Here is a 15,827-nt window from a genome sequence, read left to right as displayed (position 1 = left end):
ATTCCACACATCCAGCTGAAACTTGGAATTCCCTAAACTTTGGGTGATTTTGGTCTGTATCTGAAAATAATGGAGTGGCCTAGCAGTGATGCAGGGGTGGGGAGCATCTCCAGTGCTGGTTCAAGGATCCAGGGGGATTTTGGGGAGGATGGAGGATGTTCCAGGAGGGAAAGCTCAGGTTTTAGCTCCCCAATGGAATCTGTGGGAGCCGCTGAAGGAAGGAGGGATCCAGTAACAAGAGGGTGGTGATTCCTCCCTTCTCACCTGGTGATTAGTCACTCACTCTAATAAAAGGTAATTTGAGAAAAGTGCTCTCTGTGCCTTCCAGGTCTGGCCCACACCCTGCTCTGGGGTAGGGAGAATGTTTCTCATTCTCGAGTTACAAAAACTGGTAGATGATGCATAGTCGATTTTCTATTTTATATTTTTTCAACCTTTTAATTCAGATTTCTGTGGATTAATGCCATCCGGGGTACTTGTGTGTGTTTATTTGAAGGAATTTTTAGTAGAAAGGGATAACAGTTCTAAGACAAGAAGGAAAGCTTCTAAAACAACAGGTCTACAATGCAGAGAGGTTTTGTCTCCTCATTTTCATGAACAAAAGGGTTGTTAGAGAGTGAGACAAAGAGTTGGGACATCATGGGTGTTTTATCCATGGGAGTCCCTCCAGGACAGGAATATTTTGGGTGACATCTGGAGTTTTTGGGCAAGGAAAGAGAGGGATGTTTTGTACCTGTTAATGTTGCTTTTTATTGATACTGAAAGCTCCAAATGGGAAAAAAAAAGCTGCAGTAAAAGCAAAAATCAGTTGGGTTTGGGTTTGTGCAGCATCTCCAGCACAGGCAGGAGGTTGTGTTGATCAAGATGGGAATTGTGGCAATTCCATTGTATTTTATTGTTAACCTGATAACAGTAGAATACAAGGGGAAAATGCCTTGTATTTTATTGCCTCAAAGATGAGATTTTTCCTTCCCAGTTTGTTCTCTGTTCTGCCTTAAACCTGGTCCCAAAATGGAGTGGAAGAGGAGCCCCAGTGTGTCCGGTTATCTCGGCTGTTTGAGGGGCCTGGAAAGGCCCGGGGTGGCCTTGGGGCAGCCCGCGTATCGAAGGACGAGAAGAGGCTTCAGTTCTTCTTTCGGTTTTTATGTTTATTAATTGTTTATCTAAAAGATGTTCTTTCAGCCGAACAGAGATCTGCTCAGCAGTCAGCCATGGGCACACTGTCTGCCCTCCCGGGCAGCCACGTATCTTTATACCCTTTGTTACGTGTACAATATTTATCATTTTTCCCCAATACCATCTATTCTTATAACTCGGTGTACTCTCAGTAATAACCAATCCCAAAGTGCCACCGTGGCCAAAGAAGATGGAGGAGAAGAGGAAGAAGAAGAAGGACAGGACACACCCCAATTCCTCCATCTTACTCCTCTAAACCCCCCTGTACATAAATCTTAAACCTTGTGTCTCACCCTCTAATTAACTAATCCCTTCACCATTCACCCTGTGAAGCCCTCATCCTTGTCGTCTCCTGTGTAGGGTTAAAGTCCTGCCACCAGACACTTCTGGCAACATTCCAGGACTCCCGAGCCCCCCAAGGTGGTCTCGGAGGCTCAGCATCTCAGGACTGAGATCTTGAGATCCGACACCAGTGTGTCTGTAAATGGAAACCCTTGGTGCCAGCTGTGGGAGCCCAGTGCCAGCTGTGCTCCAGGTGCCCTTTGGGCTCCCACAGCTGGAACCAGCCCTGCCTTGCTCTGGGTGGGATTTCCATCTGTGTGAGAGCTGCTGGTTCAGCTCAGACTCAGAGAAATGTAAAAAGCTCTTTGCTCATCAGAGCCAAGAGCAAGATGACAGTTTTTGGATGGTGTCACAGCCCCAGAATTCATGGACAAGGCAGGGAAAGCACCATCCCCATACTCCCCCAAAGCCCTGGATTCCATGGAGAGATGTTGAAACACCCACCCAGGGCACTTTGGGGGTTGCTTGGGATGGTCATGGCTTTGTGGCAGAGCTCTTGCATGTTTGCAGCACTGGTTTGCTTAGCAGGAGACCAAAAGTATTCAAATAATTAACAAAGATTGCTGACGAACAGGGAAAGAGCTGTTTTCTGTGGATATCTGCTTGGACATTAAAGAATTCCACAGAAAAATGTCACTTTCTTGCCAATTTGGTACATTTGTCTTGTTTTGTTGAAAATAACTGAAAAGTATTTCCTGGCTCTGTACCACTGTAGAGATGTGTGAAATAAACAGCTCTGCCCTTATCTTAGCCAAGTGAAAATATTTCCAGTTTCCCCAGAATTCCCCTGATGAGGATTAGCTTCTCTGATGATTAAGAGGTTCAGGATTTTGGTGGAAACAAACGATCCTTTTTAAAATTTTTTCTTTTCTGTTTTTTTTTTTTTTTTTTTTTTGGTCTTTATTTCGTACACTTTTAGGGGGGACAGTGTAATTCCCATTGCACATATTCTTGGAATGATTTGTAGCTCTTTGCTCCCTGTTTCTCCCTCATTGCCTCTCACTCTGTCTGAGTGCATCCTGGAGCCCCTCATCCATCCTGTGTCGCTTTGCAGGTCTCATCATGCCAAAACAGGACACTTAGGGAAGATTAAGCCTTAAATTAGGTGAGAAAAGAGTTTGTATTGAGCTGCCTCACTCCTGCTTTGCTGGAGTGTAAATCTTTCCAGCCCAGCAAAGCTGGTGCTGAGTTATTCCCCTGTGGCTGCACTTCTCAAACAACCTCACTACTGTGTCACCCTGCTGTCCTCACCCCTTTTTACATTAATTTCTCATTTTTTTACATCAGATAAGAAGCTCTTTCCAAACTCCCCACATGCTCTCACACGTTTCCAGGAGAGGATGGGGTTGGATCTGTGTCTGTGCAGACGGGGAGAGTTTAAGGCACTGATTAATGTTTACAGCTTGCAAAAATATTCAGCTTGTGTTGGTCAGAGTCCTGATGGAGCCTGAACAAAGCTGCAAACCACAGGGTCAGATGTTTGGAGGCCTGTGCTGGCTTGGGAGGGTTTGGAGCCCACACCTCTCCTGAGGGTGGCCCAAGAAGAGCAGTTGAGAGTTTAGAGGTCAGCACTTGAAAGGTTTAATCCTTGGGATTTGATTCCTGGCTTGCAGTGACATCAAGCTGGGACTTCCAGAGTTCTCTCTGAAGTGTCTGCTGAACAAACTGCTCTGCAATAGCATCAGCTTTGTGTGCAGAGGAGGAAAATAGCAGGGACCAGAGTTTCAGCCACTCAAGAGCTTCCAGCCTGACCTCTGGTCAGAAGGAGAAGGATGTTGTGGCTCAGTTTTTCACTTTTCCTGCCCAGAATTGCCCAAATTGTGTTGATTCCCTCCCAGCAGAAGCACATACAGTGGGTGGGTGTCACAGCTGCCATGGTTTGTGAGGCATGGCAGGTTCTGGGATGTTGGGGAAGATGAAACAGGAAAGCCTTATAAATATGATTGTCTGGCAAAAGATTTTGAGAATATAGAAACTATAAGTGAGATTGAAATGAAAGCAAGCTTTGAGATACCTCAGTTACTGTACAACTGGAAAACAATGGTGTGGCCTGCTGAAGGTAATTTCTTTTTGATGAAACAACACCCTCTGCTTGCAGAGAGGCCCAAGGGTCAGAGCAGACCCTGCCAGCTTGGCAGAAGGGGCCCAAAGAGGAGTTTTTCGGGTTTAAAATGTAACACAGTATGGTAATGTAGTGATTCCTATAGACTGTGTGTAAATGCTATAGGATTTGTATCTTGTACTAGATTGGTTAGTGAGAATTAGAATATTCAACACAGGAGAAGATTTATTGTATTGTAACGAGAACTTTGTTCTCTTAACTCTTACCCCCTTTATTCTCTTACTCCCTTTTACTCTCTTTCCTTCTCATCCTCTCTCCCCCTCTCTTCTCTCGGGCCTGCTCTGAGCTGTGGCTGGCGGCTCCCAGCAGGGCCCTGCACCCAGGCCCTTTGCAATAAACCTCAAATTCCAAGACCAGAAGAAGATTTATTGTATTGTAACGGGAACCTCACCCTCTGATCCTCTCTTTTACTCTCTCATTCTCTCTTTACCACTCTCTTTATCTCTCTCTCCCTCTTTGGGGCCTGCTCTGAGCTGTGGCTGGCAGCTCCCAGCAGGGCCCTGCACCCAGGCCCTTTGCAATAAACCCCAAGTTCCAAGCCCTGGCTTCAGAAATCTCTCATGTCCATCTGTCCCAACTCTTCTACCCTCCTGCACTGGGGCAGCTCAGGTTTGGATGTGGCTCTGCCCCCAGGAGCAGGCGTGCTGGGGTAGTGCAGTGGAGAGCTCTTAGAGAAAACATCACAAGCCAACCCCTAAACCACAATTCTCACAAGCTCTTGTTTATTTTATCCCTCTAAGCACCACTTGACATAAAGAATTATATTTGCACTTTGCATGGCCTTCATAGGACAAGGGCATTAGCTCCAAAAGTAAATGAAAATTCACATTTGAGCATAAACATAAACCTGATTCAGCACATGGGGGTCTCATTTTAGTTCCCAGCTGATATCACACACAGAGAAATTCAAAAACCAGTCTGGAATATATCTGAGCATGCAGCCCAGGACATGCTGGCCCCAAATCACAGACCTCATCCTTCAGCTTGTTCCTTTCCTCACCTCTTCCATGTTCCATCTCCTGCATGTTTCTGCTTTCCCATTTCCTTTTATCTGGAGTTCTTTTGTTTGTTTTTTTTTTTTTTTATTTTTTTAGTGTCAGAAGACACATGGTTCAAGGTTTAGGGGTTTTTTAGTTTAGTTTTAGTTTAGGTTACGTTTTTAGTGTTTTAGTTTTGGTTTTAGGTTTAATTTTCAGTTTTTTAGTTTTGGGTTTAGGTTTAGTTTGGTTTTTCAGGTTTTAGTTTTGGTTTAGGATGAAGATTCCAGCACTCCTGTTTACCTGAGCAGGTTGACTGTGCCTGTGCAGGGATGAATTAACTCTGGGGCTCACGATGCTGCTGAGCTGTGAAGCACCACAGCACCAGCTCTGATTTGTTTGGCTCTGCACAAGAATTTTAAGACAGAATCTGAATGAAATGCTGTGAGAGGCTGGGCCCAGCCCATCCCTGTTAAAGGATGGTGCTGCTCTCCTGGCTGGCTCCCAGCTGCAGCAATGACCTGCTGCAGATCCTCATGTGCTGCCACACTCCAAACAACTCTTGGTACTTCATCAGCTGCAGTAAATTAGGTGAGGAGGAAGCTGGGGCTGGCTCTGACCTGGCCAAGCATAACTTATGACATAAGCAGGGCTCAGTTTGTGTTTGAGCCTGATGTGCTTTTGATGCTTGGGCTGGACCCCTGAGCTGTCTGCAGGACTCTGAGCCTGGAGTCTGGCTCAGTTTTGTGACCAAACTTGTAGGACACAACCTAAATGAGGATAAGGATTATGACTTTTGTCACTTTATCAATCTGTTCAGTAATTCTGGCCTCTTTGATTAGCTAGTGCAACATTTCTGAATGCAAGTATTAATTAACTGCTGATTTATTATATTATTAGCTAATAATTGAGACAGAGTAGGGATCCATCCTGAATTAGGTGAAGTGTCTAACAACGGTGAAAAGTCTGTGAGGCCAGACTATTCATTATTATCTTTTAAGCATTCTGTAAGTATCCTTTCTGTATTCTTTAGTATAGTTTAGTATAGTATTCTTTAATATAATATAGTATCATAAAATAATGAATTAGCCTTGTGAGAACATGGAGTCAGATTCATCATTCCTCCCCACAAGTACAATAATCCCTCAGTGCTGAGCATCTCCCTGGGGACTCTGCTGGACCCTCCAGACAGTTTGAGCAGGGTTTGTGTGCACCACATCAGGCTGGACTTCTCCAGACCATTTCTAAACACTCTCAGCATCCTTCAGAGAGGTCACTTTTTTTTTCCCTCCACAAAGCAACAGACCCAAAAATTTGTCTGTTATTTTTGTTAAAATCAAAATAATAACGAGAAGCATGTGGGCTGTTGCCTTGTGTAAATATTAAGATGAGCTGAAGAGGTTCCTGAAATGTTAGGAAGCTGCTCTTGGAACAATCAGCAAAGGGGACTCGTGACTGGAGTCCACCTTCCTTTGGAAATTGCTGCAGCAATAGCATGAAATCCCTATTTTCCTCCTGGATTCAGCCTGTTTCAAAATTTTTAGTGGAATGCTGTTCATTGCAGCCTAAACCACAAGTTTTAATTTGGAATTTTACTATGGCCAAATAATACTGTGAAAACGTCTCAGAGTAGCAGGGCCTGCTCTCCCCCAGCTCAGCCCTGCGAGCACATTGTTTCAAAACATTCCAGAAAGTTAAATGAGGCTTTGGAGCTCGCCTCTGGAAAATCCAATAAGCTATTCCTACTTCTTATTTAATGAAAAAGGTAAAATAAAATTCCCTTTCTTGCAGGAAGCGGGAATGAGCGTTATGGTTTTCTTTGGAGCAGCCACGGTGGCTGTTCCTCATTTCTGCTTCAATTTGGTGATTAAGCTTTGCTTTTTGTCGTTATTTTAAGAACAGAATTTTGGTGTTGGGTGCTGTTTTTAGGGAGGTGTGATGGTAACGAGGCAGTTCCACAGTGAAACATTCCCTGCTTGGTGTAACCCTGGGGTTGTGTGACTCGGTGTGGTGTAACCACAGCAGCCTGGTGCTCCAGGGGGAAATCCTGATCCCCCTGCTGCCTTCCATCCCTCCTCAGCGTGGTTTGGGGCAAATCCATGGGTTTATTTCAGGGTGGAGGATCACCGTGAGCCCCAGGGCTGGCTGGGCATAATCAGAACCAAAACAAAATTCCTAACAAACAAAAATTTCGCAACTAATTATCTACCACTAAAAAAAAAAGGAATTTATTAAACATTTAAAAAATATTACTAAATTATTCAAATATCTATTCAATAACTTCCCAAACCCCAGCCTGGTGCTCCAGGGGGAGATCCTGATTCCTCTTGCCCACCTTCCGTCCCTCCTCAGCCAGGTTTGGGGCAAATCCTTGGGTTTATTTCAGGATGGAGGATCACCCCAGCCCCGGGGGGATGCAGCCGTGGCTCCGTCGCTCCGGGAGGGTCCCGTTTGTCCACGCGTGGGCTGCGGGGGCAGCTCCGGGTCCGGGCAGCCCCCGCCCATCCCGGGACAGTCCCGCCCGTGCCGGGGGTGTTCGGGGCGCTGCCGGGCCCGGCGGTACCTGCGGGGGGCGGAGCGGGACCGCCCCCACGGCTGAGCCGCCCCGCGCATCCCCGGCTGCGGCCGCGTCCCGTCCCTGCCGCGTCCCTGCTGCGTCCTGCTCCATCCCTGCTCCATTCCTGCCGTGTCCTGCTCCGTCCCTGCCGTGTCCCGTCCCTGCCGTGTCCCGTCCCTGCCGCGTCCTGCTGCGTCCTGCTCCATCCCTGCTCCATTCCTGCCGTGTCCCGTCCCTGCCGTGTCCCGTCCCTGCCGCGTCCCTGCTGCGTCCTGCTCCATCCCTGCCGTGTCCTGCTCCGTCCCTGCCGTGTCCTGCTCCATTCCTGCCCCGTCCAGCTCCATCTCTGCTCCATTCCCGCTCCATTCCTGCCCCGTCCAGCTCCATCTCTGCTCCATTCCTGCCCCTTCCCTGCCCCGTCCCGCTCCATCCCCCGTCCTGTCCCGCTCCATTCCTGCCGTGTCCCGCTCCGTCCCTGCTCCATCTCTGCCCCGTCCCGTGTCACGCTCCATTCCTGCCCCATCCAGCTCCATCTCCGCTCCATCCCTGCTCCGTCCCGTTCCAGCCCGGTTCTGTCCCCGCTCCATCCCTGCCCCGTCCTTGCCGTGTCCCGCTCCGTCTCCGCTCCCTCCCTTCCCTGTCCAGCTCCCTCCGTGCTCCGTCCCTGCCCCGTCTCCGCTCCATTCCCGCTCCATCCCCGCTCCATCCTTGCCCCGTCCCGCTCCATCCCCGCTCCGTGCCGCTCTCATGGGCCGGCCCTGGGCGCTGCTGTGGTGCCTGGGCTGCCTGGGCGGCATCCCGGGCTCCTCGGGCGAGCACTACCGCTACCTGTGGAGGAGCTGCTACCCCTGCTACCTGGGGCGAGCAGGGTACCCCGACCTGCGGCCAGGTACGTGCGTGCCCTGGGATGGTCCCTGCAGAACCGGTGATGGATTCTGTGTGCCGGGCTGGGGCTCCCTGCAGGGCTCTGCCTCGAGGATTTGTCCCCAGGTCCCCCAGATGCAGGGTGGGGGTCCCAGGCTGGCAGCCACCCAAGTGACAGACTGGTGACCTGGCTGTTTATGTGCCTGTACTTTATATTATTATATGTATTTTTACATTATTATCATTATTATTATCATCATAATTATTTTCTCATTATATTTATCATTATTATTATATTATATTTATTATTACTATTATTTCCCATTATATTTATCATTATTATCATTATATTCCTATTATATTTACTATTATTATCATTATTGCTATTATTACTGTTATTACTACTGTTATTATTATTCTTCAGTGCATTTCTTACTCTCAATAATCAGTTCTGGGTTCTGGCAGAGGGGGAGAGGAACAGGAGTTTCTCCACATCTGTTGCTGTCCAGCTGGGTTAAAGATAGCTCCAGTGCCACATTCCTTAAAAAGCCAAATGCATGCATTTTGTTGGGGTATGTGGATTGGGTTTTTTTCCTCAGCTCCAAAAATCTCACCCCAGTCCAGGGCAAAAAGTGAAATTTTGGTGTTTTTAACATGAAAAAATGGTGCCTTTATCTCTGGGTGAGGTTTGTTGGGGCTGTGTGAGTGTTGCTCAGCAGATTCTCCCAGGACAGGGCTCAGTGTTATTTGGGGTTGGGTTTGTGCAAGGGGAATCCTCTGGCAGCGGCAGAGCTGGGCACGGGTGGGGGATTCAGGCAGAGGAGCCGTGTCAGGGATCACTGCCCTGGAACATTCAGCCTCAGTGTCCTTTGGAAGCAATTCCCAGCCTGCTGCAGCGTGGGAAGAGCTTGGCCAGGCTTCCCATGGAGCAGGTGGAGGGGATGGAGCCCTCAGTGCACGTGGCTCACGTGAGGTGGCATTTGGGGACACGGAGCCAGGTGTGAATTCTGCCACTGCACCTCCTCTTCCTCCTCTGCGTGCGCTCAGCTGCCTCCATGGCAGGAAAAGCTGGTGGGGATTTAGGAAATAGCAGAGAATATGTGAAGGTCACTGAAGAATTGGGATGCTTGGGCGTAATGCAGACATCAAGGAATGCATTATCTCATCCTGGGATAATGCTGATAAATAAATAAATGCCCCAAGCAGTGATATCAGAACAGTTGTGAGATGTGCCAGAGCTTTGGAAAGGGGCGAGTCTCTGAATTGTTATTTATAGATCAGATGTTTGTCTCAAGCTCACATTTTGCTGTCTCCATCCAACTGTGTTGGCTCAAAGTAACTCTCCAAGACAAGCTCCTGAGATCCAGCTTTGTGCTGGATCCAACCTTCCCTTCCCTAGTGCAGAATTCCTCAGCTCCTGAGGATCCTGATCCTGTTTCTGCTCCTCTCAGCTCCATGGACAGGCAGCTCTGTGCAGGCTTGGCTTTATCTTTATCCTTGGTTAGGTGCACAGCTGAGGGGTTTTCTCACGGGTTTTTATCAATCTTGTGACTTATCCTAAACTGGTATCACTGTGTGTCACAGACATCTTTTATGAAAAATCCTTTCTTTAGGATTTTTCCTCCTGAGAAGCTGAGAGCCTCAGGAACAAAATGTAAACAATGGTTATCTGCTGCTGTGGAATGCAACAGGTGGATCTGTGATTGGTCTCATGCGGTTGTTTCTAATTAATGGCCAATCACAGTCAGCTGGCTTGGACAGAGAGTCCAAGACACAAGCTTTTGTTATCATTCCTTCTTTTTCTATTCTTAGCTAGCCTTCTGATGAAATCCTTTCTTCTATTCTTTTAGTATAGTTTTAATATAATATATATAATAAAAGAATAACTCATGCCTTCTGAAACATAGAGTTAGATCTTCATCTCTTCCCTCATCCTAAGACCTCTGTGATCACGGTCACAACTGTGGGTTTGCTTAATTTGGTTAATTTCTCCTTCTATGCCTGAACTTCTCTCTGACAGGTAAGAGGAGTTGTCTTGGTGTGATTTTAGAATCCCAGATGTTGTCTGGGTGTGATTTTTAGGGTCAGCGTGCTGCTTTCCCCGCAGTTCCCATCCGCCCAGCCGGCACACACGTCCCCTCAGCTGGCAGCTGCCACAAGGCACAAAGCTCTGCTGTGTGCACATCACCGGCAGCTCTGAGCGTGCCAGGAGAGGGAGGAGGTGCTCTCTGCTCTCTCACTGAGCTCTGGGTGCCTTGATGTGCTCTCTGTGTGCAGACAGGGCTCTGCTGGTTCTTGGTTGTCAGAACTCAGCGCATCCCTCTGGGTGTCCAGAGGTGCCAGGACCCCTGCCAGGGGGCTCAGAGACCCTGGCACACAGCCTAGAACAGCTGTGGGTCTGATTATGACCCTTGGAGCAAATTACCAGCTTTGTATGAAGGCCTGAAAGCCACAGAAGTTTAAGTAGTAAAATTGTCACTCAGTGAAAAAGTAGATTTTGGGATTTTTAGAATAGGGGTTTTGGGGACATGATGGAGGGACTTGGGCGTGTCCAGCCTTTCTTCCTCTTCTTCTTGGCCTCCATCTTCTGCTGTGATGATGGCACTTTTGGATTGGTTTAGAGTAGAAACTCATTGTCTAACATAGGTGAGAGATATTGGAAAGTAATTGTAAACATGTTATATGTAGTTTGTAGTATAAAGAGATAACGCTGCCCCAGGGGCAGGCAGAGTGCCTGGAATTGTCCTGCTGGACAGACACCTTGGCTGGACAGGAGAAAAATTTTATAGATAAGATACAACAAACAACTCTGAGACTGAGAACTGAAGAACTCTGACTCACTCTTTGAACGTGAGGGCTGAAACAGAGACTTTTCATGTGTCTCAGAGCTGCAATAAACTGCAACCTTCTGAGACTTGGTGTCACTGCAATGGCCCATGGCAGCCCTGGGTGCTGTGTCCTCACACAGCCGCCTCTACAGGAGGAGCTTTGTGCTCTGCTGGGCACTCACCATCCATCATCACTGGGATATCCTCTCTAAAGCAGCCAGAAACCAGCAGAGCTGTTGTTTGATCCTGCTCCATTAGCTCCTTCAACAGCTACCCCAGAGCTGTGGGATTCACATTCTCTGAACACAGAGAGAAACAATTTTCTCTCAGATTTTTTCCTGGAGAAGCAGAGAATAGAATGATCAAAACAATTCTTGTCTCGTTTGCTGCTCCTGTGTTTGTGCACAAGAGGAATGCACTGTGGAAAGTTGTTTACCTGAAGGGGGTTGGTAATTGGATTCTGGTGTGAGTGTTTTGTTTTCTTGGCCAATCTCTGCAAGCTGTGTCCTGACAGTCAGTGAGGAGAGAGTCACGAGATTTTGTTCGGTTTAGTTCTTGTTCAGTTTCAGTTTAACTGTAGTGTAATATTGTATAATAAAGTGATTAATTAGCCTTCTGTTATCATGGAGTCCTGTGTAAGAGTGTGCTTCTTGCTGAGAGAGTGACAAAATCATTTGTGGTCTCCTTAAAAGGAAAGAAGTCCAGAAGTTTCTTTCTTTGATTAAGTGAAAAAGCACTTCATAGGACTTAGGGGACTTGAAATTTAAGGATAGCTAATTGGACAGAAGCTAAAAATTCTTGCCTAGGCAATTAACAAAAAAAAAGGAATGAACAAATAAACTAAACTGCTTTTGTGAGGTGTTTATATCAGAAGCAGGAATGTCTAGCACTTGGCTTAGTTTTTCCGTTTGTTATTTTGCCTTTTATTGAACCTTTTTGTTTCTAACGCTGCAACAAAAGCCATCCTGCTAATTATTGTGCCTCTAAGAGTAGCTGAACTATTTTAGGTATGTTATAGGTGTCCTAGAGCTTGAAGAAGTTTTTATAACAGTCATGCTCATCATTCTTCTCGCCAGTCAGGCAAAATTTCACCAATACAGGGGCTCCATTCCCAGCTCCTGCCTGGGAATCCACAGGGAGATCTTTCACTCAGAGTGAAGCCTGCACAGGGGTAAAAAACAGTGATGAGAGAAGGTTGGAGAGGGAGAGAGCAGCAGCAAGTCCGGAGCAAGTCCAGGTGCTTGTTGCTGCCTGCACCTCTGCTCCGTGCTGAGTAATTCCTAATTACAGCCCCATCCGCAGGCACTCAGGGGAGCACGGGGGGAGCTGGGCCACTCTTCCAGAAAAAGGTGAGCTGAGGACAAAGCCAGGAGCTGAGGCAAGGCAGAGTTTGCACTGCAGCAGATTGTTCTAAAGGCGATGCATCCATTCCTTTGGAATCCTCTGCTGGGGATGTGGGGAAGCTCTGGGCATCTCCCACCTGCAGTGGAAGGAATATTGGCCTCAATAACTCCCTGCAGCTCTTCAAGTGCTTTCTCAAATGCCTGGTTTAGGGTGAGATGAAAGCTGAGGGTGTGGAGATGCCGCAAATGTCCTTTTCCTTTCCTCCAGTGAGTCACTCACCTTCCTCAGCCTTGAGGAGGAAAAAACTTCCAGGCTAACAGAGAGGAGATGAAGCATTGTCCTCTCCCATGGCCTCCTTGCACTGCTGGACCTTGCCATGGCTGATTTGTCTGCACACAGGGAGTGTGGAATAACAGGGCATCAGAACTCCTCAGGTTATTATTTAGGTTATATATATATATGTTATATTATATAGATATAATATAACATATATATTATAAAATATATATTATATATACTATGCTATATATACAAATATTATATATATTATTTCTATATTATGTAACATATAATATATAATATATAATATATAGTATACTATATACTATATATTATATATACAATATATATAATATATATAACATTTTATATATATTATATATAAATATATATATAATATATATATTACTATATATATGTTATATATGTTGGGACTGTGTGTTACATGCAAGAAATGAAGTAATGCAGAGGGTTTTTTCATTCTAATCTGTGTCCACAGTGTGGGATGGCCCGTACAACCCAGCAGCAAGGACTGTTGTATCCTCTCCATTCAGTTTTTTTACTCCTTGAAATTGCTGAATTATCTTCAGCAAACTGGTACTGGAAAGATAAACTCACTAAATCCCACACATGCTCATCTGGGTGGATTTTAATTAACCTTTTCCCTGCAGCCCTGCTCTGTAATCCAGGCTAATTGCTGCAGGGATTAGAGCCTGGCACTGCTGCTCAGCCAGACACAGCAAACCTCAGCAGTGCTCTCCTCCTGCCTGAGCTCCCAGCTGGGCTCCATCCCTCCTCCTCAGCCCTGCAAGGAGATAAACTGCCTCCCTACCAAATATTGAATGCTTTGCAGAGCTGCTGTTGCCACTTTCTTCCCCCTGACGTGTTGCTCTTGTTGGGGATAAATCAGTATTCCTCCTGGGAGGACCTGTGTGTATTCACAGGGAGTGCAGCCAGCCAAAGCCATCTCCTCACTCTGTGCCCTTTTTTTATGAGTTTGTGTTCATTTTCTCTATGTTTGATTGCTTTATTCCCTGTGTTAATCAATGCAGGTGTCTAACTAAACTTTTTTTCTTGTGGTTTTGTGTTCACTTTTCCTTTTTTTGATTGCTGTATTACCTGTGTTAGTCCATGTAGGTTTCTAACCAAACCTTTTTTATGGGTTTGTGTTCACCTTCCCTCTGATTGCTGTATTCCCTGTGTAGGTCCATGTAGGTGTCTAATCAAATTTTTTTTGGGTTTTGTGTTCATCTTCCCTGTTTTTCATTGCTGTATTACCTGTGTTAGTCCATGTTAACTTTCCCTGTATATGATTGCTGTATTACCTGTGTTACTCCATGCAGGTGTCTAACCAAACATTTTTTTTTGTTTTGTGTTCACTTTCCCTATGTTTGATTGCTGTATTCCCTGTGTTAGTCACTGTAGGTGTCTACCAAAGCTTTTTTTGTGGTTTTGTGTTCACTTTCCCTATTTTTGATTTCTGTATTACCTGTGTTACTCCCTGTAAGTGTCTGAGGTTTCAGGGATTGTTTCTGCTCAGGGAACAGGCTGAGATGAGCCTTCCTTGCAGCACTCCAGTTTCTTTACACAGCAGAGATCAATATCTCTCCTATCTCATTGATCTAAGCCCCATCCCCAGCCCTTGCTGCTTTGGGCTCCTCCTCAGTTGCATATTCCTGGTGCCCACTGCCCCGTGCATGCAGAGCAGAGCTTGGCAAACCCTGTCCTGGCACGGCTCAGAGTCAGCTGAAGAGAAGCCTGTATGCTTCTCATTTGCTCTCCTTTGGAATTATTAATTCCAACCAGATTTTGTCAGCTCTCCAGCAGGAGAAGAGCCGTGCTGTGCCACGAACCACAGCTCACACGGTGTCACGTAGGGCTCTGGCTCCTGCTGCCAGGACCTGCCCAGAGCTGCTCCTCCTGGCCCTGGGAGCAGCTCCTGTTGCTTCCCAGTCTGTTGTATTTGCAGGGAGGAATGGTGAATCTGACTCCATGTCCTCAGAAGGCTGATTTATTATTTTATGATTCTGTATTATATTAAAGAATATAGTTATCTTAAAGAATATAGAATACATTATTTTATGGTACTATATTATAATAAAGAATATAGAATATATTATTTTCTGATACTATATTATATTAAGGAATATATATGTTATTATATATATGATAGAATATGTTATATACTATATGATATTAAAGTTATAAACTTTAATATAATATAGTTATATATAGTATATATATTATATATATAGTAGATATATTATATAACTATGACATCATATAGTATATAACTATATGATATATAGTTATATACTCTATGATATTATAGTTATATTAAAGAATGTAGAATATATTATATATTAAAGACTATAGAATACTATACTATGCTAAAGAATACAGAAAAGATATTTACTGAATGCTAAAAAGATAATAATGAAAACTTGTGACTCTTTCCAGAGTCCAAATGCAGCTTGGCCCCAGTTGGCCAAAGAGTGAAAACAACTCACAGCAGAATCCAATGAAACAATCCCCAAACATTCCACACGAACAAAACACAGGAGAAGCAAATGAGATAAAAATTGTTTTCCTTTTTTCTGAGGCTTCTCAGCTTCCCAGGAGAGAAATCCTGGGCAAAGGGAATTTTTTCAGGGAATGTGAATGCCACATCAGTCCATTTTCCCATTGACTCACTGGCTGGAGGTGCTGCTGGTGCCAGGCTTGGCTGGTGGATCTGCCCTCTCTCTGCCCCTGGGGACAGATTTGTTTTGGTCCCACCATGGTGCAGGGTGTCCCAAAATCTCCCTGGTGCTGCACAGGAGATCAGGGAGAGGCTCCAGGAGGGGCTCTGGGATTTGGGGGTGGCAGGGAAAGGTGATGGGTGATTCTATGGCTGCTCTCCCCAGCCAGGAGGGGGTTGGGATGGGGACAGCCCTCTGCAATCACGGAGATTTAGAGGGTGAAAAGTACAAAGGGGGAAAGAAGAGCCACGGAGAGAGGAGATGTAAAATTGCTGAGTGTGAGTAATGGGGTGAGAGTAAGAAGTTTACTCAACACATCACTAAGTTTCTTGGACAGTGAATTCTCAACAGTTTCAGATTAGAGTTGAAGGGAAGCAGTGGAATAGTCATTTAAATTCAGACCAAAAAACTTTATTGTGCTGCATAAAACCTTCCCAAACCCCAGTTTTCCTGTTTCTGAGCTGAACAGAGCCAGTTGTGTGTATTTATAGCTAATCCTGCCCACAGAGATGAGCAGGGAGTGCCTCAGGGGCTCTAGGGCTCTGCAGTGTCCCAACTGTGTGCAGAGGAAAATGATTTAATCAGAATTAGGTTACT

At 45.8% G+C, this 15,827-nt stretch overlaps 1 protein-coding gene across 2 annotated transcripts in view; it reads left to right on the top strand.

Annotated features, from left to right (window-relative positions):
* Window positions 1–15,827, top strand: part of MEGF6 (multiple EGF like domains 6) — a 90,909-nt gene that overhangs the window by 37,794 nt on the left and 37,288 nt on the right. The window contains exon 1 of one of the 2 annotated variants that reach the window (XM_064730706.1): window positions 7,580–8,063. The exons of the other annotated variant lie outside the window; for it this stretch is intronic. Coding sequence (XP_064586776.1) covers window positions 7,922–8,063 — 142 coding nt within the window. The 5' untranslated portion in view covers window positions 7,580–7,921. Of the gene's footprint in view, window positions 1–7,579; window positions 8,064–15,827 lie in introns of those variants that run through there. 2 annotated transcript variants of the gene reach the window in all.

The sequence above is a fragment of the Zonotrichia leucophrys genome, chromosome 21, assembly GCF_028769735.1.
Source record: "Zonotrichia leucophrys gambelii isolate GWCS_2022_RI chromosome 21, RI_Zleu_2.0, whole genome shotgun sequence".
NCBI classification, from domain to species: domain Eukaryota; kingdom Metazoa; phylum Chordata; class Aves; order Passeriformes; family Passerellidae; genus Zonotrichia; species Zonotrichia leucophrys.
This window is presented reverse-complemented; position numbering and strand designations above follow the sequence as displayed.